General features: G+C 37.4%; 1 protein-coding gene across 4 annotated transcripts in view; it reads left to right on the top strand.

Annotated features, from left to right (window-relative positions):
* Positions 1-1978: 1978 nt before the first annotated feature.
* LOC121295483 (growth arrest-specific protein 7-like) overlaps positions 1979-27261 on the top strand; it is a 99893-nt gene continuing 74610 nt past the window's right edge. Inside the window, exon 1 of one of the 4 annotated variants that reach the window (XM_041220135.1) lies at positions 1979-2198. In XM_041220135.1, coding sequence (XP_041076069.1) covers positions 2181-2198 — 18 coding nt within the window. In that variant the 5' untranslated portion in view covers positions 1979-2180. Of the gene's footprint in view, positions 2471-10545; positions 10636-24570; positions 24662-27261 lie in introns of those variants that run through there. The other 3 variants (XM_041220134.1, XM_041220136.1, XM_041220137.1) reach the window with 3 other exon arrangements.

Raw genomic sequence — 27261 nt, 5'->3', positions numbered from 1 at the left:
AGCAGGTGTATATATTTTAGGGTAACAGTATTAGGAATAGATGTCATATGCTTGGATGATTTTACTATCTTAGATAGTTAGGTCATTAAAATAGACCCCCAAAGTCATCAAAGGTTTTAATAAAACTGTACCAGACTCTGGCCAGGCAGTGGAAACTGCAAGGGAATGAGTTTGTGCATGCAGGACTATCATTTAAAGAAATAGGCTGTGATAGGTTGTTTAATATCATGTGGTTGATTGGGGTCAAGATGAGATCAGCATATAAAAACCCTAATTCAAACAATCTTAATACCGAGATTTACCAGAACTGGAGGAATTATTTTACAAGAAATGCGGTCACAAAGTCAAGCATATCTGGATGGAAAATGTCAGCATTTAAAAGCAGGCATCTTTCAAGCTGTTTTATCAAAATAAAACTCTGTCAGTGACCTAACCTAATATGCTTTTTGGTTCCTGAATGCTAAAGGCCACATGCTTTGACAATATTGACTTCACATTTGATACAACGTTTCTTTTTCCTGGTTCCATATTTCCATACTACAAACCAGTCACTTCTATGGTTTCACAGCAGTAAAGAATTTGACCAGCAGCGCAGGAAGGGATTATGTATGGTACAAGGAAGCAGTGGTGTGAAACTTTAATCTTATCATTGTATTTGGAAAATATTGCAGAGAAACAAACAGGATCCTCATCAAAAACAAAGAAAATCAGGGATAATGGTAATTACCAATGATAATAATACCAGATGAAAGTCTTGGTTGTCACTCATTTAAGGAATGACGTTATTTAAAACAAACAGAAAAAAAGCATATATTATACAAATCTCAAGTGACTAGAGCCAATACTACACCCCCAAAAGACTGCTGCTTGTAGTTTAACATGAGGCTGGAAAATATGCATATTTCATTTGCCTTAACTTTAAAGAAAGGAAATGGGCAATGGCATTAAGAATTTGTTTTGTGAAGCTTCTGGCAGCAGTGAAATCATTTGCCTTTGTTCCAATAAAAATGATGCTGGTAGTACCTGAAATCTTAGAAAGGTACATTTTGCAGTTTCCAGTGGTGTTCCCATTGTACACTGTGTCTCTAAGTACCACTTTACATTGTGTCTCTAATTACTGTGTATTTGCATAGTCGTTACTTAGGAAATACATGTGTACTTGCACATAATGCCAATGTTATTATGTACAGTTACAATGTACTTTCTGCATGACACATTTTACACAATTGCATCAGAAAAGGGTTTATGTTAGGGTTAGGGTTAGATCCTGCAAAAAGATTTACAAATGACTTTCAGCACCCCTACTATAAAAATTGTTCCAGCACCTCTGATTGTAACTATGCATTAGAGCATTGTAAGTACGCATCAGTACACATGTATTTACTAAGTAACAACTATATAAATACACAGTAGAGACACTTAATGTAAAGTGTTACCCTAATACTTGCTTCAGTATTTATCCTGCTTTAGAGTGTTTTATACACTATGCTTTACTACATTTTACTATGCTTTTCCTATGATACATCACAGTCAAAGGGATGTACACCATGAATTTAAATCCTGGCAACATACTACTACTACTAATTCTTCTTCTTCTTCTTCTTCTTCTTCTTCTTCTTCTTCTTCTTCTTCTTCTTCTTCTTCTTCTTCTTCTTCTTCTTCTTCTTCTTCTTCTTATTATTATTATTAGTAGTAGTAGTCTACAGTTTATGTTAATTCCACACACGTCCTTCAATACAAGTACTTTTTCTAAAATATGCCAACCGTGTTTGGGAGAATGGTTGTGAGCATTGTAACCAGTGGTAAAGATACACAAGTGTGTGATAACTATGGGAGAATGTTACTAAAAAAGTGTTATTTTTTCATCAATTATGCAGTAAATACGAAGTAACTTTTGTTTGTTGTTCTGAATGTAAGAGTGAATTGCAAAATCCCGCTGTATATTTATACTGAGTAGGGCTTGAGGAATGAGATCATGCTTCCTTCCTTTTGTGATACTCTGACTGCAGCTCAAGCGCAATAAGAGGCAGCACCAGCGCAGGAGTGGAGATTGGATTTGCACAGCTGGGAGTTAGCAACAGATAGAAAATCTGCTGCGCTATTTCATATTCCTCAGACTCAAGATTAAAACTGAACACAGCGGAGCAGCGTCGTGGACAACAACATATGCCACAAAGATAATGAAGAGTTCACTCTTAGTAAGTTAAAAAAAAAAAAAAAAGAGAGAGAGAGACCCGAAGTACATATTTATACATTTTTTTTTCTTTGGTCTGTGTTTGCATGTTCTGCAATGTCTGGATCTCTGTGCAAAAGTTTATATGGTTTCTCTGGAGAACAGCATCAGCAGGGCTTGAGGTTCGAGGCTGGGGAAATTATTAAAGTTTTGCAAGTGGCTGACGGCGGCTGGTGGGAAGGAGAAAGGGATGGAGTCCGGGGATGGTTCCCAGCAAGTTACGTCCAAATATTAGAGGTACGTTTTCTTAAAATTTGGCTAAACGAACTCTTTTACTGCGAAGGAAACTTTAGTTTCTTTGCTTATGTAGTTATGAAAATCGTTATAATGAAGCGTAAAAAAGCGATCTTTGTCATATGCACTATTCAAACTGTATCATTCATGACATGTTATGGAAGGGTGATTTATGAAAACATTTGTGAGGTCTGAAATTTGTGCCAATTTCCCTAAATGACACTAGGGGTCAGGCCTGAGTAATCATATTTATTGGCACACCATAAAAAACATTTCCGCCAGTTGTTGTTTCCAGTACATAGCTTCCAGTTTAATTTATGAGAAAGACTTTTGCTTCTAAATTATGTATGCGTAGCATTTTATTCTGCATTTCTACTAAATGCAACGGCTTCTTTTGAAATACTGCTTTTAGCTTAAACTCACCGTGCATGGTAGCCTGATGTTTTAACTCATTAAAACTTTTCCTAATGGGTGGGCTACGATGTAATTTCTGACTACAACGGTTAAACACCTACAAGTGCCTCCCCTGGTGTTTGTTAAGTTGAATTTAACAGCTTTAAGGTTGTTTGCGTACACCTTTTGACTGGGTTTCTTAAATTCTAATTATTCACACACGCACACGCACACGCACACAAACACACACGCGTGCTTGGGATGCAGACAGTTTAAAGTAGCCATTGCAATATTCTATAGACGCTGTTAGTCTGCGCATAGATAATTCCATTGACGTTGCAGTCTCAGCTTGTGGTTTTGGTAAATACACAGCTGGCTCAACACATTTTTTTATTTTGCAATACCGTGGCTATTGACGTCTCGACTTTGTCACAATCGAAGACTTCCACTTCAAATGAACGCAGATGCAGACTTCTCTAACAGTCTTTCTTAGCTCTGGTAAGGGGAGGTGGGCAGGGCACGTTGTTCATTGGTCCTTTACATTTCACCAGAAACGTTTGAAGGGAATTCCCTGAAGTGACGTCATGCTTATAAAATGTGGTAGACTCCCCACATGTCTATGTTTGATCTGTGTTTGCTTGAATGATCTTGGAGCTCACTTAGTGCATCATCTTTGGAGTTAACTGTGTGACACAGGAGTAGAACATGTGACACCATGGATCAGCCTCAACTGGGTCCAATGATGGAGCACTGAAGAATTCTTTTGGATTTTGGCTTTTGACTTTGGTCTGACTGTTTTCTCAGTGCATGATGGTACAATACATAAAACAGTATAAGCAGCCAGTAAGCAAATCAAGTATAACAAAATCCATCTTTTAAATAAATAGGAATTACATTAATAATAAATAGGGATTACATTAATAATAAACAGGGATTACATTAATAATAAATAAGGAATACATTAATAGGGATGGACTCTCATTTGCCGGAACAGGGACAGCCCCTTTAAACTTATTTCTTTCACTTTACAAATGAGAAGTTATTGTTTATTGTTTGTTTTCTACACTAATGCAAGGATTATAACACCAGTTCCTTTTAAACAGACCTGTTTTTAAATTCTTTAGAAGTATACTGCCAACGTGGTGCAACAATTCATAAGCATTAATATAATGTTAAGTTATATTGCAAAAATCCAACGAAGCAATAATAAGACTACACAGTACTCTAGTTAGACCCCACCTACATGTAAGACACTGTTGGACTAGGTCAAGTAGCAGCATGAAATAGGAACATAAATAAAGAATGAGATTCTGATCCCCTTAGAAAGGGCAAATGGTGTCATACACTACCCAAGATCCTGATATGCAGTTGATTCATGTCCTAAAACAGTGGGAAAGACTGGCTTGGGTAACCTGAGCTGTTTGTGTGAATGTGCAGTTTGGCAGCATTAGTAGGCATTAAAAAAAGGACAATTAAACTATCGAGTGACCAAAAGGGAAACCCCGTACATCATTTCACCTGTTGATAAATGCCTGTTAATTGTTGAACTGATAGTTTTCTAAGGAACACAATCCAAAATCTGTCTAATCAGGTGCCTTTACTAAATTGCAGTTTCAGTAAGACTGTAAATAAGATGAAATTGCTTGAACCTGGGGGTGTTGGCACAATGTCAAAGGAAAACACTATTCTGGAATGTGAATGGATTATGTAATGTAATAGTAAATACTGCTTAAATATCTTCAGATAATACTTTTTTTTTTATTTGCTTTGATGAATAACGTTTGGTATAAATGTATTTGTTTTTAAACAACAGTCAAGAAGAAGTCCTAGAAGTCCACCCAGGTCGAGGGAAGTTTTTCACTTTTCACATTGCACACCAGGGTTCTTTTCATAAAGAAAGATCAAGCATGGGGGTCTATCTAATTTATTTAAACAGTGGAAGATCCTGATAATTAATGTACTACCATTGAGATAATTAAAATGTGAGAACCAAGGTTATGAAAATTTAGCAGTGCCTAGTAGTCTCTTTAGAACATTTCTATTTGTATAAATATGTAAAATGCGTTTGAGGGTCAGTGATTTAAAGGGTGATCAAATCATCAAGTGAAAATATCTTCTCGTGTGTGCCCTCCCAGCTGTTCTACACTCCTTGCCATGCCAAGGGTGCAGCAGTTGCTGTGTGTGGGTTCTGCACCCCATCTGTCACTTGCCTCCCTCCATAGCTTCACTTTGCCTTTTGCCTACTGGCTACTCATTGGGGTCTTGAAGCCCAGCCACCATGTGTGTGCATCCCCAGTAATTGCAGCCTGTTATTTTGCCAGCACTATTTTTGTCAGCCTGCTTCCCATCCACCCTGTTTGCTGCTAATCCCTGTTGTAGAACAGCTGTATTTCCTGTCCTCTTCATGGACCCACTGATCTTCATCTAGAGAACAGTCTTCTAACATCTGGATCATCTGGATTGCCATCACATTGTTTGGAAATGATCACCTAGGGGATTAATTAACGATAATAAGTGAGTCAAGTACATTGGACGGGAGTGCACTATGTGGGTACCCAGCCAGGTATTTGCATGGTTGGTGATATTTGCATCCCAAATGCATTTGCTCCACTGGGATATACGTCAGCAGCAATTTCAAAAGTGAATAATCCTAGATATGATATAAAGTATTGGAGTGCATTCAGGGGTCTTTATTATCAGGTTTATGCAGTATGTTTGCTGATCATTTACCATAGTTGTGATGGTCTGTATTTTGTACATGCCAGTATCTGATGAGTATGGCCCTGTGTAAATCGCGATTTCATGGGCTGCATGGAAATTGTGAAATTAGCCCAATACCATGATTTTTACAATATTCTTAAGAAATTAAAATACCTTTTCATAATTATTAAAATAGTACACACTGTAAACAAGAAAATTGATGACTCTAAAAAGGCTAAAAATGTGTCTGGAGCAGATCACGTAAAGCAGTATCCAGCAGGAGTTTTACACCGCGATGGAGGTAAGCTCTTTTGTACGTCCTGCAACGTTACTGTGGATCTCTACCGAGAATCTGCTGTTGACAGGCATTTAGATTCAAGTATTCACCGAAAGAGAAAGGCGGAACTCCAGAGCAGTACTGAGACTGCTTTACTTGCAAAGAAACAAAAAACAGTGACTTCCATGTTCCAGAAGTCCACTGAAAACCATGAAGCACGAAACACGTGAAATTTTGACCCGACAGAGGCGTTTGTTTGCGCAAATATTTCCCCTGGTGCTAGTGTGATGTGAATCGCATCGGATGCCACATTCACAGTGTACAAAGCAAAGAACATCTTTTACTCTCTCTTTTGCTGATATATTTGCAATGTGGGTCCTTTGTCGTAGCATTACAAAAGCAAGAGAACATTCAAAGAGGAGGTTAAATGTCTAAGAGATACAAATGGCAAAATCATAGATGAAGACAAGCAAATATATTAAATGATTACTTTTCACAAGTTTTTACAAAGGAGGATACGGACAACATGCCCCACATGTTCCTATCCAGTTTTAAATAACTTTAGCATAACCGAGGCAGAAGTGTTAAAGGGACTAGGAGCCCTTAAAATAAAAAAATCCCCTGGGCCGGATGAGATCCTCCCAGTAGTACTCAAATAAATGAAAGAAGTTATTTACAAACCGCTAACCAAGATCATGCAACAGTCTCTTGACACAGAGGTTGTACTGACAGACTGGAAAATTGCAAACGTAATACCAATCCACAAAAAGGGAAACAAAACTGAACCAGGTAACTACAGACCAATAAGCCTGACTTCTATTATATGCAAACCTATGGAAACTATAATAAGATCCAAAATGGAAAATTACCTATATGGTAACAGTATCCTGGGAAACTGTCAGCATGGTTTTAGAAAAGGGAGATCGTGTCTAACTAACCTGCTAGATTTTTTTGAGGATGCAACATTGATAATGGATAATTGCAAAGCATATGACATGGTTTATTTAGATTTCCAGAAAGCCCTCGACAAAGTCCTGCATAAAAGATTAATTCTCAAACTGAACGCAGCTGGGATTCAAGGAAACACACGTACATGGATTAGGGAGTGGTTAACATGTAGAAAACAGAAAGTACTGATTAGAGGTGAAACCTCTGAATGGAGTGAGGTAATCAGTGGAGTACCACAGGGATCAGTATTAGGTCCTCTGCTATTCCTAATCTACATTAATGATTTAGATTCTGGTATAGTAAGCAAACTTTTTAAATTTGCAGACGACACAAAAATAGGAGGAGTGGCAAAAACTGTTGCAGCAGCAAAGCTCATTCAAAATGATCTAAACAAGATTCAGAACTGGGCAGACACATAGCAAATGACATTCAATAGGGAAAAGTGTAAGGTACTGCACGCAGGAAATAAAAATGTGCATTAGAAATATCATATGGGAGATCCTGAAATTGAAGAAGGAATCTATGAAAAAGACCTAGGAGTTTTTATTGACTCAAAATTGTCTTCATCTAGACAATGTGGGGAAGCTATAAAAAAGGCCAACAAGATGTTCGGATATAGTGTGAAAATTGTTGAATTTAAATCAAGGGAAGTACAAAGAAGACTTGAACAAGTCTTGAACAAAGAAGACTACGCGGCGACCTAATTCAAGCATTCAAAATTCTAAAAGGTATTGACAATGTCGACCCAAGGGACTTTTTCAACCTGAAAAAAGAAACAAGGACCAGGGGTCACAAATGGAGATTAGACAAAGGGGCATTCAGAACAGAAAATAGGAGGCACTTTTTTTACACAGAGAATCGTGAGGGTTTGGAACCGACTCCCCAGTAATGATCTTGAAGCTGACACCCTGGGATCCTTCAAGAAGCTGCTTGATGAGATTCTGGGATCAATAAGCTACTAACAACCAAACGAGCAAGAGGGGCTGAATGGCCTCCTTTTGTTTGTAAACGTTCTTATGTTCTAATGACGATATTATTTAATATTACATGTCTATGCATGGTGATAGGTTTTATGTGTAACATTACGGGGTTTAACAAAGAAACTTTCAGTACCATTACTCTTATCAAGACCATTTTGATTTTGACAGATCCATGCCTATGTGACTGGGAAACAAATTGTGTAGGTGTGAACATTAGTTGTGCAACTGGTTGTTCTGGGTGAGTAGAGTTGTACTGAAGTGCAATAGACCTGTTCATATTGTAATTTGGGATGCCTGCTATTATAACTATCCAGTTTGCAGGTTTGATAAATGAAAACGTTACATCCTGTCTTCCCTTACCAGCATTATCTAATTGTACTAAAACTTTCTAACAACTAAGGATCAGAATCTGGGGGTGTAACAGGGGAGATCAGTGCTGACTGTTTGGCACATGCGTGGTACTGCAGGAAGGGGGCAGCAGCCTCATTGATCCGCCTGTCAGTCATGGCAGTGACACGGAGAGGTGTGGAAGCAGGTGTGTTGGCTTTCCCTCTCTCTGAGTAGCTGAGAGGCTTGCCTTGGGGGATTGCTGACCATATAAGATAATGCTCTGTTGTTCCCTCGGCCTGCCCCTCTAAGTCAACATGAGCCAGCTGGCGGAAGCTCTGCGGCTGGACCGAACACGTCCGGAGAAGAATGAGCACAACAACAAACTAATTAAAAAAAAGAAAAGGAATTTTAAGTTCCAGGGAAAAACTTGAGCAGAACCCCGAGCAGTGTCAGCAGGTTGAGTGAATGGGTTTACCTGTGTTGGTGTGACTAGACCTGATTACCGTTGTCGGTATTTAGGCCACAGACAACAGTGCCCTCTACAGGCTAAAATAAATCCATAAAGAATTTAATAAAACTGGACACCAGTGTGGTGTTTCGAATAAAACCTTCTGTGTCCCGTGTGTGTCAGTGAATTGCCCACCACCGTTCCACAGGAGGTGTCTTTTTATTTACTGTATCGGGAGAATGCCTTGTTCAGTTATGATTGTACATTCTTTAGCACTGAGTGTATCTTAATTTGAGGTGTATAGTGGCTCTCTGGTTGTCTATGTTTGTAAGTTACACTTACCTTTTAGTAGGTCCCTTTTCAGATTCTGTTAAAAAAATGTTGAGAACATTTTATTTAGTGTATCATAGTCTGGGAGGCTGAACTGTCTGTGTGTCTGTGTGTCTGTCAGACTTGGATCAAGGTCAGGGTGATCTGCTGCGGGAGATGAGTGTTACTGACATACTTGTTTAAAACATGGTGACAGTGTTCATTTGATTCATTTAACTACTTGTTTTGGATCTAAGCGGAATGTGTGATAAGGTAAGAACAGCATGTTCTCAGAATGTTTTGAAAGTTTGCGGTTGGTTGCTGTTTTTGGAACGCCAGACAGGGAGGTTACAGTCACAAATAACTGGCCCCTTGTGAATTACTATTTTGATGACATGCATTCCTTCCAAGGCACTCTGTTATGTAAACTAAGCCTGATTCATACCTTAAGAGTAAACTACGTTGTGGAGACAGAGCTGCCAAGGTCAGTACAGCAGAAGTCATGCGATTTGAGGCGGGCGTGAGGCAACTAATTTTGGTTGGAACAGACTTTGTTGAAGTTGTACACTAAGAATATTCCTGATTTCAGTGACCTCAATAGGCAGGTGGTGGTTTTAAATAAACGGGGATCACTTTTTCAATTTATGAGAATGCAGTCAGTGTTCATCATTTGAAGCATGTACAGTGGTCTGTCTTTATTTCTCTCTATAACTTACACTTAAAAAAAAAAATGACATAATGAGTCATCACATATGCATTCAATTGGTGAAGGACCCTAATATGAAAATATAGGTGCCATGGATAGCTTGAGTGGTGGAGTCTGGTGAGTGAAGCGCTGCTGCACAGATTTATTATAAAACAAATACTTTACACAAAACAAAACACTCAAAATAAACGACACAATGGCCAAAAGAAACAGACAAACAAACACTGACCTATAACAAGTGGCGGGCTGATGCAGAACCAGCACGCGTGGCAGTTGTTATTATCCTTAGTATTTTTCTCCTCACTCTCTCTCCCCTTCTCTCCACACCGAACACCCAAACCCGAGTGAGTGGTTTGTGCCTCTATATATACAGCTGTGCCGGAACTCAATTGCTAATTAATCATTCACTTGAATCCCAGCATGTGAACTGATTTGTGCAATCCCCGTGGCCACATACAAATACACACTTTACTCTGCACTCTTTACAGCTTTGAGTAGGGTGACCAGATCAGCTCTGGTTTTTCATCAAAGGTGACACACTCTAAATACCTTTTGTCAAAATAACGCTTTTAGTTTATGGCACCTCCAGTGAAAACAAAATAAAACTGAAAAACAAGGCACTCGGGTAATCAAGAACATTATTTTTATAATGCTTATTCCTCACCATGTGTTTTCATTTTATTTATATTCAATATGAATCTGATCATTTTGTAGCTGTTCAGTTTTGGTGGGATTTAACCCAGACAGAGCAGCTAGAGGTTGCAAGCATTTGAATCCCCCAGGCGGCTGACGCAGTAAGTAAAAAAACAAAGAAAGAAAAAATCCCAAAACGTAAATGTATTTTTAATGATTTTATTATTATTATTATTATTATTGAATTATAAAAACACAAATCATCCCTGTGGTTCTTTAACTTCTTTTTTGTTTTTTAAGGACGGCAAAAATAAGACACTTATTTACTTGACTGTTTATTTTAAAGAAAACGAAGGTTCATCGGTACTGTGTTACTGTAACTTACTGTTCTGGAGTTTTAAAGGACAATCCATTTACCAGGTTTCAAGACTCATCAAAATGATGGTAAGTTTCTAATTTACCTGCTTTAAATCCGCAATTGTTACTTATTTTTGTTGCGTTAGTTTTGTTGTATAAGTTGTCTTTACGTATTGGATAATATTATACAATTATTACAGCGGTATATTATTGTGGCAAAGAGCTTGCCCCTGTGTGTATTTTGTTTTTGTATGTTGTGTGTTAATCTTGGTGTGTAGTCATTGGTACACGGGATATAAACGGGTCTGTCTAACACGTGTTTAAAATGTATATTTGTATTTAGGCACGAGGATTGCACAGCACTTCAGGTGCAAGTAAAATGTAATAATATGTGAGCACGGGAAATTGCACTAAATTAATTCTCATGCATTTGTACCGCAACTCCAATTGAATGATTGATTACCAATCGAGTCTCGGTACAGCTGCATAAAGCAGCATGTTTTCACTCACTCGGGGTTGTGTGTTCAGTGAGTGGAGAATGGGTGTGGAGAGGAGAGAATTAAAAACGAGAAAACTAAACAAAGTAAAATATATATAACCATTGTTTTCGCTCACTGTGTTTGTTTGTTAGTCCACTGTTTGTCTGTTTATTTTGGCCTCACGTGCCATGTGCTATTTTTGTTACAACCTTTTTATTTACTGTCTGTTCATTTATTAAACGCTGCGCGCAAGGAAGTGCTCAACTACATCTCTTTGTTTATTTCTTGGGTCCTGTTTCTGGTCCACTCCAGCCGTCTGTGACAATTATTTAAAAAAAAAAAAACCTCATAACACATAAAGTAGCTTCCCTCATTTAAAATAAATGCTTGGGCATTACAGGGTTAAATCTGGGTAATTGTTGGTAAGATTTTTCGGTGGATCGCAGAGCCCATTGAGATCCACCAAAATGGATTGCAGAACTTGGTGTATTGGCCACCGCTGGTATAAATCGTTCAAACCGAGCAAAATGGTGACTAGAAATCAACACCAGGCCTAACCTATAGGAGAGTGAATTAAAAATTACTGCAAAGAAATTAATCCAATTGAAGGTGCCCACCTGGTTTTAGTCTGCAGAGATAGTGACATTTATGAGGCCCAGGCATCCTGTTAAAAAGAGAGCGGCAGCATGTGTTTCCCAGGCACTGAGTCCCTCTGTAGAGTGTAGGGGTACATTGAGGCCTAACTACACTTTAAATGATGTTCAGAAGTAAATATTTTTTTAGTTGGGCAACAGACTTGTCTGAAGTTAATCAATGAGACTGATGAATTGGGAATTTAGGCGACCAGACAATTTTAAAAAAACACCTTTTAAAAATGCAAAAATGGGACAGCTGCCATTTTTTGTAAGGGTGGGGTGGGGTGGGGGTTGTGTATTTACATATTTTATACTGTGTAATTAATAACAGTATTTCAAAATGAATGAACTATATAGCTTTATGTCTTAGATTTGCTATCCAGTGTGTCAGTCATTCTAGGGCTCTGTAAGGCATTGCAAAATGATGCGGCAGGGGCGGAGCTTTGCTCCAAACAGATATGCTGTGGTTTGACTGTGATGCTAAACTGTAAGATTGCACTGCGTCTAGGAATCATGGCCTAACCCATTCCTCTCTGAATTTGCACAGGTGCTTACTTTTTTTTCTTTAGTGGAGTAGGCCTAATTGTGTAGTGGGGACAAATTCTGTCCCGAAGTCATTTAGCCCGGGACCGAGACTTGATCTTTACATTTAGGGACTCTCCCATCCAACCAGGGACTGGTGGTCACCCTACAGACAATACATTTTTACAGTTCTTATAACAGGATAACCAATATAATGTCCATTTTAGGACACTGGTTAAAAAAATTATAAAGTGCAGCTCTATCAAACATCCAGACAGCACTCTCTGTACCGCGACAACAACAATTAGAAATACATATATTGTACATACATTTAAAGAGTAACCATCTCCAAATTCCATTTTCTTAGGTGCTGTTATTGTTTCCTTCCCTTTTTGTGATGATTCAGTTACTGATACAAACTGATCAGTTACTTATACAAATGAACTCCCCAGCGCTCATGTGAAAGCAAGAGATTAGAAAAAAAATATAGTATTTTTGTAACTGCAATAAACCACTCTGAATTATTATAAACAAAAAATAAGGAAATTCAATTTAAAGCTGGGGGGGGGGTCTTTTAGACTGAATCTACAGTTCTCCTCCGCAAAATGGGTGGTAGTCACAGAAATTGAGTAATACAAATCTTTGAACACACTTTGGGTAATGGATGTAGAGAAGCCCTTTATTGTTTTTGCTTTATGGGGTTCTTTGTGGTCACACTTTCAGATGGTATAAGCAAGGGAATGCTGTACATATTGACTTAGTTACAGGGTAGAAAATAACTCCAGATACCGTACATGCATAGCAACCTTTGCTATGTGTTTTGGTGTTTGCATAGCAACCACTGAGAAGCGTAGTTTCATACTTAGCAAGCTTTATCAGTAACACATTTCTGTAAGATGTGAGATTCAGCTTGCCCCATTAATATTCATTTATATAGTAAGGAGAATAAGGTGAATTCATCCATAACATAATAGGTTGTGTATATTAAAGGCTGTTGGTTAACTGTGCTATTTACTGTCCCTGTCGCACAGTCTGAAGGGCTAGTCCTAAAATGGGTGGTAAAGTTCTGGGTTTACGACATCTAACACCACCGGATATGAAAAGCAGTGCTGTATAAATAAGGGACTTTCCCAAACATACACACAACACTTACTTAAAAATCTGGAAACCCACATTCTTGTTCATTTTCAGCTTGTCTCCCCAACCTACACACTGACAGCTCTCCACACAGCAGATGTGATGTGGTTTTTTAATTGCCAATGGGACCCTTTCTCAGCAACATGACCATACACACCAGAAGTGACACAGAGGTGATGCGACAGGTTTGATCTATGCAAATGTTAAAAATTGCTATTGACAAAACTATAATCAAGACTGGTACATATTCGTCAACATGATGTAGTAATTATGAGTGTCTTTTCTGATGGTATTTCAACACATCCACTCCTCTTTTGACAGCCTTCAACAAGAAAGTTGTTATGGAAATCCACGTCTTCAAAAGCACACAGAATATATGCTGATATTCTGGAAGACCAGACTCCCTTTTCAAAGCGCTTAGAAACAACCAATCAGCAGCGACAGGGCTTCGATGCAGTTTTTGTCGAAATTCTCTTTTTAGTTTATGAACAATGTTGTTTGCTTTTAAACCAATTAAATTCTGATTCACTCTAGCTGTGGAGTTTGTCCAGAACAAAAGAATTGTTAACCCATTATAAACTTCACTAAAGATAGCGAACAGAGGTTTGAGATCAATCAGGCTCATGACTTTTAAGGACTATTCACACTACAGTGTTTATTCGCTGAATTTTTTACACTCGACGTTTTGCTGCTATATTTTTGTATTCAGACTTGCACGCCAAATATCACAGGCAAGATGAGGGAACGTCTGATTACTGCAGAGCAGAATATCTTGTTCTTTATGATAAGTGGCACAAGAAATATCCTGATAAAGAATACAAACAAAAATTATGGAAACAACATGAGGAAATGGGAAAATAAGCACTATCGGTATGTTAAAATAAACACACTGTTTGACTACAGGTTTTAGTTAAATGTCCAGGTGTTTAGCTTCAACATTGTTGAGATTATTTGTTACCAATAACACACTTTGAGATCATATAAATAGATACAGTATATTTCAGCTCTTGCACAAGACGTAGGGACTCCTCTAGGGTTTCCCGTTGCTCGTTATTATAGGGTGAAGCCACCTTCTTCTCTTTCTTTCTCTTCTTCAGAGCAATAACCATACGGCTGCTTGCACCTGATCCACTTTGCCTTCAGATTATATCCAGATTTAACAGGACAGGGTGGTGATCGAGGCGTTTTTCATCTAAAAATTGAACATGTTTCGTTCTTTTTTTTTCGCAGCGATTACGCTCAAGTATATAAAGTGAGCGTACAGGAACTGATTAGTCCTAATGGCACTTATTTAAAGCAGCTGTCAGTTCTAATCAATGGCTTGAATTAAGTTTAATATTTCTAAGTAGCTTGTCTGACATGATTTGCTTTATGCTAGTTGGAAAATGATTAAAAATCCCAATCTTGGAAAAGTATTTTTTTATTGAGAAAGAATATAAAAGATAAAAAGAAAAGAACATAAGTATATAGGTTAAGTTCTGGAACAAGAAGAGTCCATTCAACCCATCAAAACTTTTACTTTGCATACCATTTGCCCCTACCGAGTTGTAGAAAAGTGCTTCCTACCTTCTGTTCCTACTCTCTGTGCTACATGTAAAGTTCTGACTTGAGTTAAATTAGCTTTAACTTCTGTAAATATTGTGAAAATAAATTCTTAAAGATGGTATCTGTAGCTAGAATGCAGGCCAGGTTCATTAAAATGTGTATAATGTTGTCAGCCAGTATCCATGGTGATTATCAGACACAAAAAAAATCAAGAACAAATCTACATGCAGTTCTGTTTTCTGGCTACATGTGTGATGTCACAGATTGTTAGTGATTAAAAATAGAACTTTAAAAATAAACCACAACTAATTACATTCTTGTAGCATCGTTTTTCATATCACTATCTTATTACTGTATTAATATTAATGTTTTGTAGAGACCTTTGCTGTTCTTGCTTAGATCTATTCTGAACACACTGATGATATTCTGGTCTCCAAGGGAAACCGAATAGTGCAGTGTTGTTTGTAGTTGTGGGTAACCACAAACGTTAAATGCTATTTTATAAATGCATAATATATATATATATATATATATATATATATATATATATATATATATATATATATATATATATATATATATATATATATATATATATGAAAGCAGCTGTATTAATCATTCTGTATTGCCCAGTACACAAAATACAAACAGGGTTGGGAAGTTTAAAGTGAGAATGCCCTTTGTACCACTCAAAACAAAAACTTGCACAAGAGAGAAAGTAAATGTCACAGAAATATTAAATTCAGTTGAGCTTCTTGCAGTTCTTTTTAATATTCACGGTTGGTTCAGTTTACCACTGATAGTGATTGTGTACTCTACAATTTAGAACAAATACACCTGCTTTCTGTTACATTTTTTTTAGTTGTGGTCAGGCACACTTTCAGCTTTATAAACCATCACTGCTCAAAAGTTTTTCAGACAAGGCATGCTGTAAACGCATAATGAAAAGTAGAATATTTTTGTTTGTTTTATCAATGACACAATATATCAGAGAATTACAGCATCTGTTGAGATCCATTTATGGCTGTGGGCTGTAACGTTCATATTCATGTTCACGTATGGTACATACTGCCTGGCCATTTTGATAGTACCTACCCTACCACGTTTGGCATTGCCCTGATGTGGGTCATGTTCTCTTAATTTACCCTGGGTCCTTTGATTACTCTGGAAGGTAGAAGGAATGTCACAGTTAAGCATTAATCAAGTCCAACTAATACTACTGTTCCCTGATGGCAGTTGTTCAATGATCGAGCTCAGCATTGTAAGATGTAATGTAATGTGGGATGATTGACTGTTTGGCCCAGGATCTCACCTTCTGGACTGATAGGAGCAGCCCTAGTTTGAGGTGCGACCTCCAACGTCGGTCAGAGTTCACCAAGACCACTGATCACCAGAAGGGAGACATAGTTGCAAAGGAGGTTGTGGGGAGGTGGAGAAGAAAGGCTTGCAGAACAAGTAGTGGAAGGTGAGCCTGGAATATAACAGTTAAGAACCAATAGAATTAGTGTAGCGAGCTGAGCCCCTAGAACTATGGAACACCTCTATGTAATTTCAAGATGATAACACACCCATTCTCTCTGACAGAAAGGTGTGCACATGGTTAGACGATCATGGCAGGTTTCGGGAATCTTTGATGGCCCAACACAATATGATGTACAGGTCCTAATAAAGTGGCAATGCATGCATATTTTCCAAAACAACTCAAATACAAGACTCTGGCATTTATTTTTAAATTCACCCCTACAAAATGAGTTTATTCAGTGTTGTGTGACTGAGAAGACTTTCATTGTAGTATTAGTTGTAGAAACATTTTGTTACAGTAAAATTAAGAACATGTCTTACCTAATTGTTTTAAATTTGAAATACCACAGTAGTTTTAGGGTACCACTGCCCTTTTAAGATGCTTCTTAAAACAATTACCATATATCTGAGGAGAGACAATAACCATTTCAGGGATACCATGATAGTTAGTAACCAAGAGGTCTGAGTGGGATAAAATAGACAACGAATTCTCCTTCCATGGATGAAGCTAGGCCTTCATGCAAGTTATATTTCAGGAATTTCTCAATTTGTATACAAAGTTAGATTGTGCGATAAAAAACATTTTTAGCAGCTTTGGCACGTACAACCTACCATTTCCCACATGTTTCATCAAGTAGTATATCAGGTATCATCAACACTATATGATTTATCAGTGCAACCAGGCACATGAGAAAAGTGTGGCGAGGAAATGGAACAGTACACAACTGTTCTGTTCCCTGTGTGTTATTGCATAAGAGCCAACAAACCAGTATCATAACCTTGACTTATGCAACCAAAGAAAAATGTCCAAACTTAAATGATTGGCAATGCATTGGTACCACATTGATTAGACATACCAATGGTGTCCCCATGGTATGAACTGATACTTATTGTTAACCCACTTCAGTGCCGTGTATGCTTCTATATCAAGACAATTATGCAATATTTGTTTCACACCAGTTGTGTTACCATTGCAAATAATGCTGTGGTCTGCTAATAGATCTGCCTGCTTTCCTTCTAAGTAATGCACTGGTATTATAACTGAATCTGTAGCTGAACAATATATAATGGAATCATAATAAAGATACAGTTAAAAGATAGTGGACATGCTGCACAATCAGGGCTAATCCATGCAAGTTGTACTTTTTGCATTCCAGAATAGCTAGTTTGAACTGCAATGCAATAACATGTAACTGTAACTGTTTTATTATTGCAGAATGTTTTATTATTGCACCAAGGCTACCAAGATGTTTTGAACAACCTAATAAGAAAGTCCAAATTAATGAGAGTTAATAAAAAGAACATTTTGATCCTCATGGTAATTTTGAGGTTGAAAAAGTCATTATCATCCAACTCTAGTGTGAACATAACCACAGTGCTCTTTGAGCATGCTTCTGGGTGAGGGGCACTTCAGTGTCATGACATCACATTCAATCGTCTTTTGGAGACTTCCTGGGAAGATGTCCAGTATCATATATGTCAGACTGTGAAGTTTGTGTTCTTTGGTCATTTGAACCGTTGAACTAATTTCACATTTCCTGTCCAGACTACCAGAGGTCAAAGGTTTGAGCATTATGCCCCTGTCATGGCAGTGGATTTTTTCTTGTTTATTTGTAGGTAACAAAACATATGTTGGCTATAACATTGGTTGATGATCACATTTCCAGAAGATCTTTAATTCCATTTCCACTACCTTCTCTAACATTACGCTCATCACACAAGTGTGGCAGAAACATTTCAAAAGACCAAACAACTTCTTTTAAACTTCCCTTAGAATACCAACAACTCTTGAGATGACTTTGTGAAATGTGCAAATTAGCAGTGGAGGTTGAGAAAGTGGTTTTAGCTTTAGGGTTTTCAAAGCAGCTAGAGAAACTTATGCAATTAAGAAATAAATCCAGTATGTCAGGAGGCTAGCTGAGGTACCAGACTTATTTTGTAACTGTTACAATTGAGTTTATTTTGATGCAGATTTGATGCATAAGGGCAGCTGGAATGATATGGACTATATGCAGATTGGTACCATAATTGAACTTTTCTCCCTATTTACATATAATTTTATTTCATTCAATTACACAGCAAACATCAAATAAGGACAATCTGGTCGATTAAACTGCTTCCACATGCTTACTGATCATGCCTGCAGCATATTAGATGAAGGCTCTTTTTTTAAGGAAACTTGCCTATAATGTGCCATTACCTTTTTACTAATAGCTGAGTCTGGCTCATTACTGGCTGGTTGCTTAGTTGTTGTTAGAAAATGAAACAAAATCTGACTGTGCTGTCTATATCTATGCAAGCCTACTCATTACACTTAAACGTAACATTTAGAGAGTACCTCTGGTTTTACATGTCACGTATAAAGTCTGTTGTTTTTTTCTCAATTCCTCGACTACACCACAACATTAACCTTGTGGCAAATGTTAATGTCTGTTTACTCTGAGCAACACCATTGAACTGAACACAGGACATTTTCAAAACACTGCTTCTGTAAGGACACAATTGTCCTGTTGTTCCAAGAGGAAGTGAAGTAAAGCTGTTTCTTATATTAACCTTTCCAAGGAAATCCACAGAGCCAACAAGATGTTCATGGTCTCTGGTTGAAATTCTGTTTAATGGCTGCTGGGATATGTTGAAATGTGTGCAGCGAGGCTGGTAAATTTGATGTACAGTAATGATCATATATTACCCAAGCCTATACTTTAACAGTTATGTGTAGCATCTGGAGCTGCTATAGTGTTGCAGATGTATAAGCTTCCCTGGACATCCCAGTGAAAACGAATGAAACTGTACTCTCCCACATGGGCTCTATTAACAGAAACAGCTGCCAGTGGAACATTGACAATTGCTGTTTGTGAACATTTTTAAAATGGGATCATAATAATCAGCTAGGGACATAGTTCTGTGTGCAGTGACTGCAGTCACAACCCGATTGGCAGTTTGTCTTTTTTTAGGTAACATTTCACCCTGCTATTTTTAGCCATAAATGGTATGATCGTAAAAAAGCTCTGGGTCTTGTTTTTTGTTGTTGAAAGTGATGTATTTTAATTCAGCTGTGGGAAGTTAGACATGGTTAAATGTGGAGGGCTGTCAATAAGGACGTTCTTTATATGTGATGCTGTGTACTCGTATTTTCCATGGCAATTTTAAACCACCCCACCCTTCGATCCAATAGAAAGGATTATGTGCAGTTTGTGTGCAGGCACAGTGTAAAGCTCCTCTTGCAGATGGAACTTTATACATAATATAAGTTCCAACATTCCATAATTTCATACCATGGTTATTGAAATATATCAAATTAACATAATGAGAAAAGAAAAGTAATACTGATTATTATTATTATTATTATTATTATTATTATTATTATTATTATTATTATTATTGTACATTTAGCTGTATCAACTGCAGCATAAAGTAATCAATGAAGAGTTTTTGTTTTACAAGAACAGAATGAGAAGCACCTTAAAAAAGTCCCTAAACATATGTTTTATCCAGTGCTGAGTTTAGCCCCTAGATAAAGGATCCAGACTACTCAGTGTAGTTATTTACTGTCATTTTAAAGCATACTGGCTTATTGTTGCAGCGTATTATATTAAGACTGTGCTGTAAAAAGGAGTGAGTACAGACCAGCCTGGAGAAAATAAAGGGTTATTACTGAACCCATTTGTGTTTTTGTCTCATTTTGCAATATTTGTAGTCGTACTTGAAATAAAAGAGCCAACTCCATTAAAACTATAAAATTGAGTTTACACTGTCAAATGTCATATGTGTGATGCAACATCAGCAACGCTGCAAACTAGTGGCATATTCTGTCTTTTCGTGTATCTAGCACTTTCATAAAAAAGTGAACAATGGGAAGAAATGGGAAGAACATTTTGATGGCCGAGCATGTTTATTTTGGTATGCTGTGTTTTTTTTCAAAACTAGTCAGTGTTTGAAGACATTTTTTTTTATTACAGTATATGACAAAAAGTAACCTGTGCATGTTAGTAATCGCTGGGTGCTGTCTCTCAGAATGAATAAGTACAAATCTCAACAAAGTGACACATTTGAGTTAGGTAAGGGCCACGGCAGAGGGAGAGACATGCCGGCACCCTACGAGTATGGGTGTCCCAGAGCACAATCATTTCGGCGCCACAATTCTTCTCAGACTGGAAGGTATAATAAGAACAGGCCCCATAATCAGCCTGCTGAAGGAGAATAAGGAGAATAAGAGCATTTGAAAGTGTTCAGTCCTGTGTAGCTCAACAGATAGACACCACGGAACAGGCAGGAACATAGCAACATAAAGGACATAAGAGCACATATAGACTTATTCCCAACAACCAGTGAGAGAGAGAGAGCATTCCCAACTGGAGGTGCTTAACACTGGGAAGAATGTAGCCTGTTTCTCTGGACTTAACATTATAGCACCTTAGCTAGTATCTTCAGCCTAACAGCTAGCTTTGAGAATCACATTCATTATTTTCTATAATATATAAGAAACATCCTGGAAATGGATACACTAAAGATGAACAGTTCCAGACATGTGACAGAAATCACGAAAGCGAAGGCCAGAAACTAAATTCAGTATACATTGCTGGAGCTGTTCCCAGTATTATCTTCTGTCTGCAGAGGGAAGTCATGCCTTTTTGACATCTTGTGGAAGCAGTGTGGTCCAGTGGTTAAAGGCCAGCGGTTGTAACCAGAAAGTTACAGTTCAAATCCCACCTCTGCCATTGACTGACTCATTGTGTGACCCTGAGCAAGCCCCTTAACCTCCTTGTGCTCCGTCCTGTGGATGATATGTAAGTGATTCTGCATATAATGCACAGTTCACAGCCTACCCCTGTAAAGTGCTAAGATATATATCTATATCTGTTGTTGAACTCTCTTGAATCGTTCCTAATACTGTAGCGTTCAAATCCAGGGTTTTCAATCAGATCTTAACAAACTCTAATGACACATCTAATATAATCACCTGATGACGTGACGGTTGTCAGGCTTTGGTGAAAGTGCAGCTCATCGTTGTTTACTCTTATCAATTACCCTTCTTCACAGGGAAGCAGCATTGCATTTTAAGTGGCATGAACCCAATTTCCATACTGGTACACTGATATTATACTGTTTTGGAGTATACTAATTGAAGTGGATCTGTCAGAGTGCATAGGGAAAGCCAATTTCTCGCATACTTATTATAAACCACATACAGCATAAGAAATCAATCTTTCAACTCTGCCTCACCTACTCTACATTTATTTACACAGAGTAGTTAAAAGGTCACATTGTCACATGATTTCAATGGAATGAGGAAGGTTGTTTAGTCCCAGCTCAAAGCAGCTCTAAGCCATAATACAAAAAAAAAAAAGAATAATGATACTAATATTTGTGCTGCAGAAGCTGGAAACTTTTAGAATGATTTCAGACACAATACAAAAGAGAAGTGTAAAAAAACAAAAACAAAAAAAACAATTAAAAGTACATTTACAGCTACCCACTTTTTAATCATAATGTTTCTGTTTTCAGTTTAGTTATTTACCTTTCAAAGTCTGTTGCTTCCTTTTTCTTTGATTTTTTTTAATTTTTTTTTTTTTATTGCCTCTTTGCACAGGAAATGTTTTGAAACTCCTGATTCTAGATGTGGTTTTGGAGGCTCTCATTAAGGCCCCGTTTGAGCCTGTGTATTCCGTAGAGTTGAAGTATCTCTCTATAAAGACTTTTTGTTAGCCATCACCTCCACTAAGTGGGCAGTGAGCTACAGGCTCTGTCGGTGCATAGCTCCTGTATGCATGTTTTGGATGATGGAAACAGGGTGTCGTTATGAGCATATATGTCAGCAGCTCTGACATAAAATGCTCAGTAAATACCTGACCTGTAGCAGGCATATCCCAGAAGTATTTTGGTGGTCGTCTTCTTTTTCAGAGAAACAGGGTTACATCCATAACCTAAAGTTTGAAATGTTAAATGTGCCACGGGGTATAACAAATTTTACTTACTATCAGCCCTTACTGGTATATAAACAAGCACTTGTTTTTAGTTGGTATTCAGTAGTGCTTTGTGTGTACTTGTTAATGTGATGTGTGAAATACCACGTCACATATAATTTAATTTGCCTGGCAAGTTAAACAGTGTTTCGGCAGTTGTATTTATAGCAGTACAATGTTACACTGGTTTAATGGCCTGACACTCACATGCATTCTCAATTACACAGTTTAGCTGTTATATTTAGTCAACGATTTTAAGTGTGAAAACAGGAACATAGATTCTGCATGGGTAATACAGTATATCAGCACTGTTAAGAATCTAGTCTTTTGCTTTTTCTAGGCAACCTAGAGAGACAAAAAAGCAAATGGGTGCTTAGAAATACTAAAAGCACAGTGCTTCATAATAATCTAAAAGCACAGTGCTTCATAATCACAGAACTACTTCCCACATCTTCTTTTATTATTTATATAAGTGTGTTTTTGATGGAGTTCAAGTGCCATTAGGGTTGTGGAGTCTTGCATTACATACAACAGAGAGAAAAATGCATCTTTTATTTCTGTCTGGCTGTTACAGTAAGTAGATAATTCAACCAAATCAGAATCTTGTATCAGGAATAGCTTGCTATTCTATCAGTCTGGACATGCAACAAACAGGACATCACACATACCATGTGAATTAAGACACGCTATCCTAATTGCTGTGGTTATTATTTTAACTTCAGGTTCAATAGCTTATTTAATACCTTCTTTGCCACAACAATTTGGCTAAATATGTTAAAAAACAAAACAAAACGGTTGCTTTTTTTAATCGTAGATAGATATTTGTACATATTAAAAAAAAAAAATTCTGTGGTAGTGTTATGTTAATCAGCAGTGTATGATTAATCGCTTGACTGAGATGGTGAATAATAATTGTTTTAGTTGCCTTGAATTACATATTGCTGCCATAGTGGATAGCAATGTGTTTAACTGGGAGCACTTTAGCCCTCAGAGGGTTGCTAGGAAACAACAAGGAAGTTACATAGTCACCAGCTTTACTCAAGTGTTTGTTTTTGTAATCTGTGATTACTGTATAGTAAATGTGTCACAGAGGTGTTGACAGATATTATCCACGAGGAAGACAAAATCATTAATTAACAGCAACACTTTTTTGAAAAACATTTTTTTGCTGTACAATAAATAAGCAATAAATCTTGCTGAGTCGGAAATGACCATGATCCAAAGCACACGTTCATACTGAAATGCGTGCTGATAGCAGCTGTAGAATCAAATGTATAGACCTGGATCTGTTAAGTGTCAGAGCTTTTGTCTGTGGCCTTTTGATGTGGGATTCACTGCACATTAAAGACTGAACAAATATTTTACACACTGACATCCGTTCTCGCATTTCTGAGTGTATTTCAATTGGCTTGGTCCTGGGATTGGAGGACACCCTTTGACCTTCAATTCTCCTGAGTTGTTACAGGGAATAACAATGGTGAGAACACGTGATTAGCCATTTTAAATTGGGGGAGAAAACTAAGGATAAAATATATTTTTAACAAATAACTTTAATAAACTGGTTCTGTATAGCAAGGGTACATTTATTCAACCTACAAGTACAGACAAGTGTGCAGTTAACAGATAACAGCGTGGGTGCTTGTTACAGAGCCACACTTTTGAAACAGTGCGTCTTGTTGTTTTGTTTCCAATGTCCCACTGCTAAAATCGGCAAGCAACAAGTCTGAGACAGAATAAAGCTGTAACTCCACAAATGAATGAGAGAATCACACAGCAGGAATTGGAGACCTAACAGGGTCAAGGCGATTAAGAAGAGCTGAAGGGCAGGCACAACAAAACAGTCGTTGTTGCTTTGAAATCTTTTTTTACTGACTTACAGTGGCTGCCATTGTGTGCTGCATGATCTCAGGGAGTGCCCCTATGGCATCTAGGAATGCTGCTTCAGATGTACACATCTGGGGAAACAAATACACACATTTAAAAATTTCCAAATGAAGAGAAATAGCTGCTGGAACACGAGTTCTCAGGCCATTTTGAACTATTAACATGCTCAATCTGAAAGGTCATTCATTACATTTTTCCATGCACTTAGATTTGACCTTGGGTGTATAGCCTTTTGGTTCTAATTAGATCCCAGATAAGTCACACATGTTTTCTCCTTGCTGTATAGTTCACACCCCAAGAGCTCTTGTCATTTGCTCAGTGCTTGCAGCAGCTTGTTAATGTTCCTGAGCCATTCGCACACTGTTACGAAAACAGCTAGCTGCAAAAATAGAACCAGTTGGAATCTATATTTGAGTCTGACAGAATGGTAAGCCTTTGGTTTTCTAGAGAACTGTATTTTACACTGTATTTATTTTGTTTCTGTTTAAACTTCAAGGAAGTGCATAATTTTGTGATACAAAGGGAAAAAAAAGCTTAATATGTTGTTCCTTTCTTGCCTTGAACCTAAATTTTATTTGTGCTACATGGATGGACTTTGGTGAAAGAAAAAGGACTATCTTATGGAACTATACAAATAAGCAGAAATCCTCGAGAGATTTTTAAGGATTTTCTGGCTTGGAAAGATTATAAAAAACAATAAAACAAACACAAAAAAAAAAAAACTAATGCCATTGCCAACAGTCTGGTGACATTTTGGGAAGTAGTTTTATTTTGTATGAATATCCAGCTCCTCTAGTAAAGTTAGATATAGAAATTAGTTTACCTTCAATATCTAAACTATTCCTGCTTTGTTCTGTAAATGACCAAATAGAGTGTGTACTGTTTTTATCTAATCATTCAAGAGTAACGCAATAACACAAGCGTGCATGTTTATTTGATCAGAATAACTTACTACAATAAAGTAAATTATTAAACCAGTTTTTACAATTGCAGGCACAAAGGATCAAACCTTTGGGAATTGATGTTGCAGAGTTTACATGTCAAAGTCAATGAGGAATCAATGCTTTTGAATGTATGCACTTGAATCTGATTAAAAGGCCAACCTGGTATAAAAAAAACAAATTATATGCATGATGTACTACAGACTATTTTGGAATTTATTCCTGAAATAAAGAGTTTGAATCTGATTACTGTAGATTATGCATGTAAACGGCATAACTGTTCCAAAAACTTGGCTTAGTAAAATGTGCCTCACTCTACTGAATAGTTTTGTTGTTAACCAGTGAGGTTGGCATTGGTTAGCCCGGGCTGGCAATAAGGAGGGGGGCAGCAGCCATGCAGGCAAGGTCAAACAAGTGAGGAGGAAATGGTGAGGAGGAGGGAAAGTGCAGATGGCTGTTTTGACAAATCCGGTTTGTTTTGGTTGCTGGAAGGTTTTTAGGGATAGAGCAGGGGTGTCCAATCCTGGTCCTAGAGGGCCGGCATCCCGCCTGGTTTTTGTTCCAACTGTGTCTAAATTACTTAATTGGACTAATTGTTTCCAATTATTGTTCTAATTAAGTAATGTAGGGCACAGGATTGGACACCCCTGGTGTAGAGGCATGACTGCTATAGGAGTTACATCACCTTAATTATTGAATAATGACTGAATGACAGGCTTAGTTAACTGACAGGTTGGAGAAGTCACCCTATTTTGCGAATTATAAATCATGTATGTGATATCAACCGTTACACTACATCATATCTTGTGTGTAGATGTCACTTGTACAGCTATTGCAAACATCAACCATTTCGCATCAACCTATAGAATTAACTAATTGCACTTTATAAAGTCGAATGAAACCTGCTAAATAATATTACGTTAACCGCTTTGCAGTTTTCCAGAAACTGACGATTGTTGAAAAAATGTGAAATTTTGAAATCTAACCTGAAATACTGAATTACTGTTATGATTTCTATTAGACTTTTACATTATAATTTTGTGGTTTATTTGATTGCATGATGTAAATAAAACATCTCAATTACGTTTTTTTTTTTTTTGTTGTTTGTAAATTATGTCTCAGTAGTAAAATTCTAGGTGATGCAAAAGTTTTGGCCGTAGCTGTAGAATATATAACAGACTTCTAAAGTTTAAAAAAAAACAGCAACGGAGGGCTGGGGAGGGTTGGGGGAGAGAGCCTACTAGTGCTAGGTTGGAGGCAATCCACTGTAAACTGTGACTGAGCAATGAGTGTTTTTGTGATAATATGTAAATACATCTTGTGTAACTTTGCTTCATGTTCCCTCGTACTGGACAGAGCGATGTGTAGCAGAAATATTTCTGATCTTTAGTGAAATTGTGCAGCTCTATGCAGTATGTTCAGTCATTTACCGGAAGCAAGCTAAACCAGCTGCCACATTATCAGCCAATTCTTTGCTATATTCTTTATAAAATACTATAAAATCATAAAGAATAGTACATATTTACCTATAGCTGGATAATATCAAGCAGTTTATTTTTCTTCAATATTAGACACAAAAAAGGTTTTTGTTTATGAATTGGAAGCTGAAATGTTTTGCTTAAAAGTTGCATGGATTGATCACAATGGCTTGAGGATTAAGGAAAGAAACATGATTTCAAATGCTCTGAGACCCCAGTGATGTTGCTGTGACACTGTTGTTGTAACACATGGCACAGTCTGGATTCTGTTATTAGTAGAGTAGGGTTAGTATTGTTATGTGAATTAAGCCTAACTTTTAATTCCTGGAATTTATTACCTTTGTCTGATTTCTCAACAAGCACAGAGAGTAAACAACATCGCTTTTGTCAATGCACATAGATTATTTTGACCATTAAAAGGTATACATTTTTTTAAATATTTTTTATTAGAACAAACAATCTATCAGTCACTTGTATTGATCTCAAAGTCTAGCCTTACTGTTCTGTGCTGGCTCTCTGAACCCAAGTTTCCCCAGATTTTGCATCATGAATGTTTATGTATTTTTCTGAGTGCTACAGTTGGGTTAGCACTCGGGTTAGCTGTTAGC

The sequence above is a fragment of the Polyodon spathula genome, chromosome 20 (genome assembly GCF_017654505.1).
Source record: "Polyodon spathula isolate WHYD16114869_AA chromosome 20, ASM1765450v1, whole genome shotgun sequence".
In the NCBI taxonomy this organism is placed as follows: Eukaryota; Metazoa; Chordata; class Actinopteri; order Acipenseriformes; family Polyodontidae; genus Polyodon; species Polyodon spathula.
This window is presented reverse-complemented; position numbering and strand designations above follow the sequence as displayed.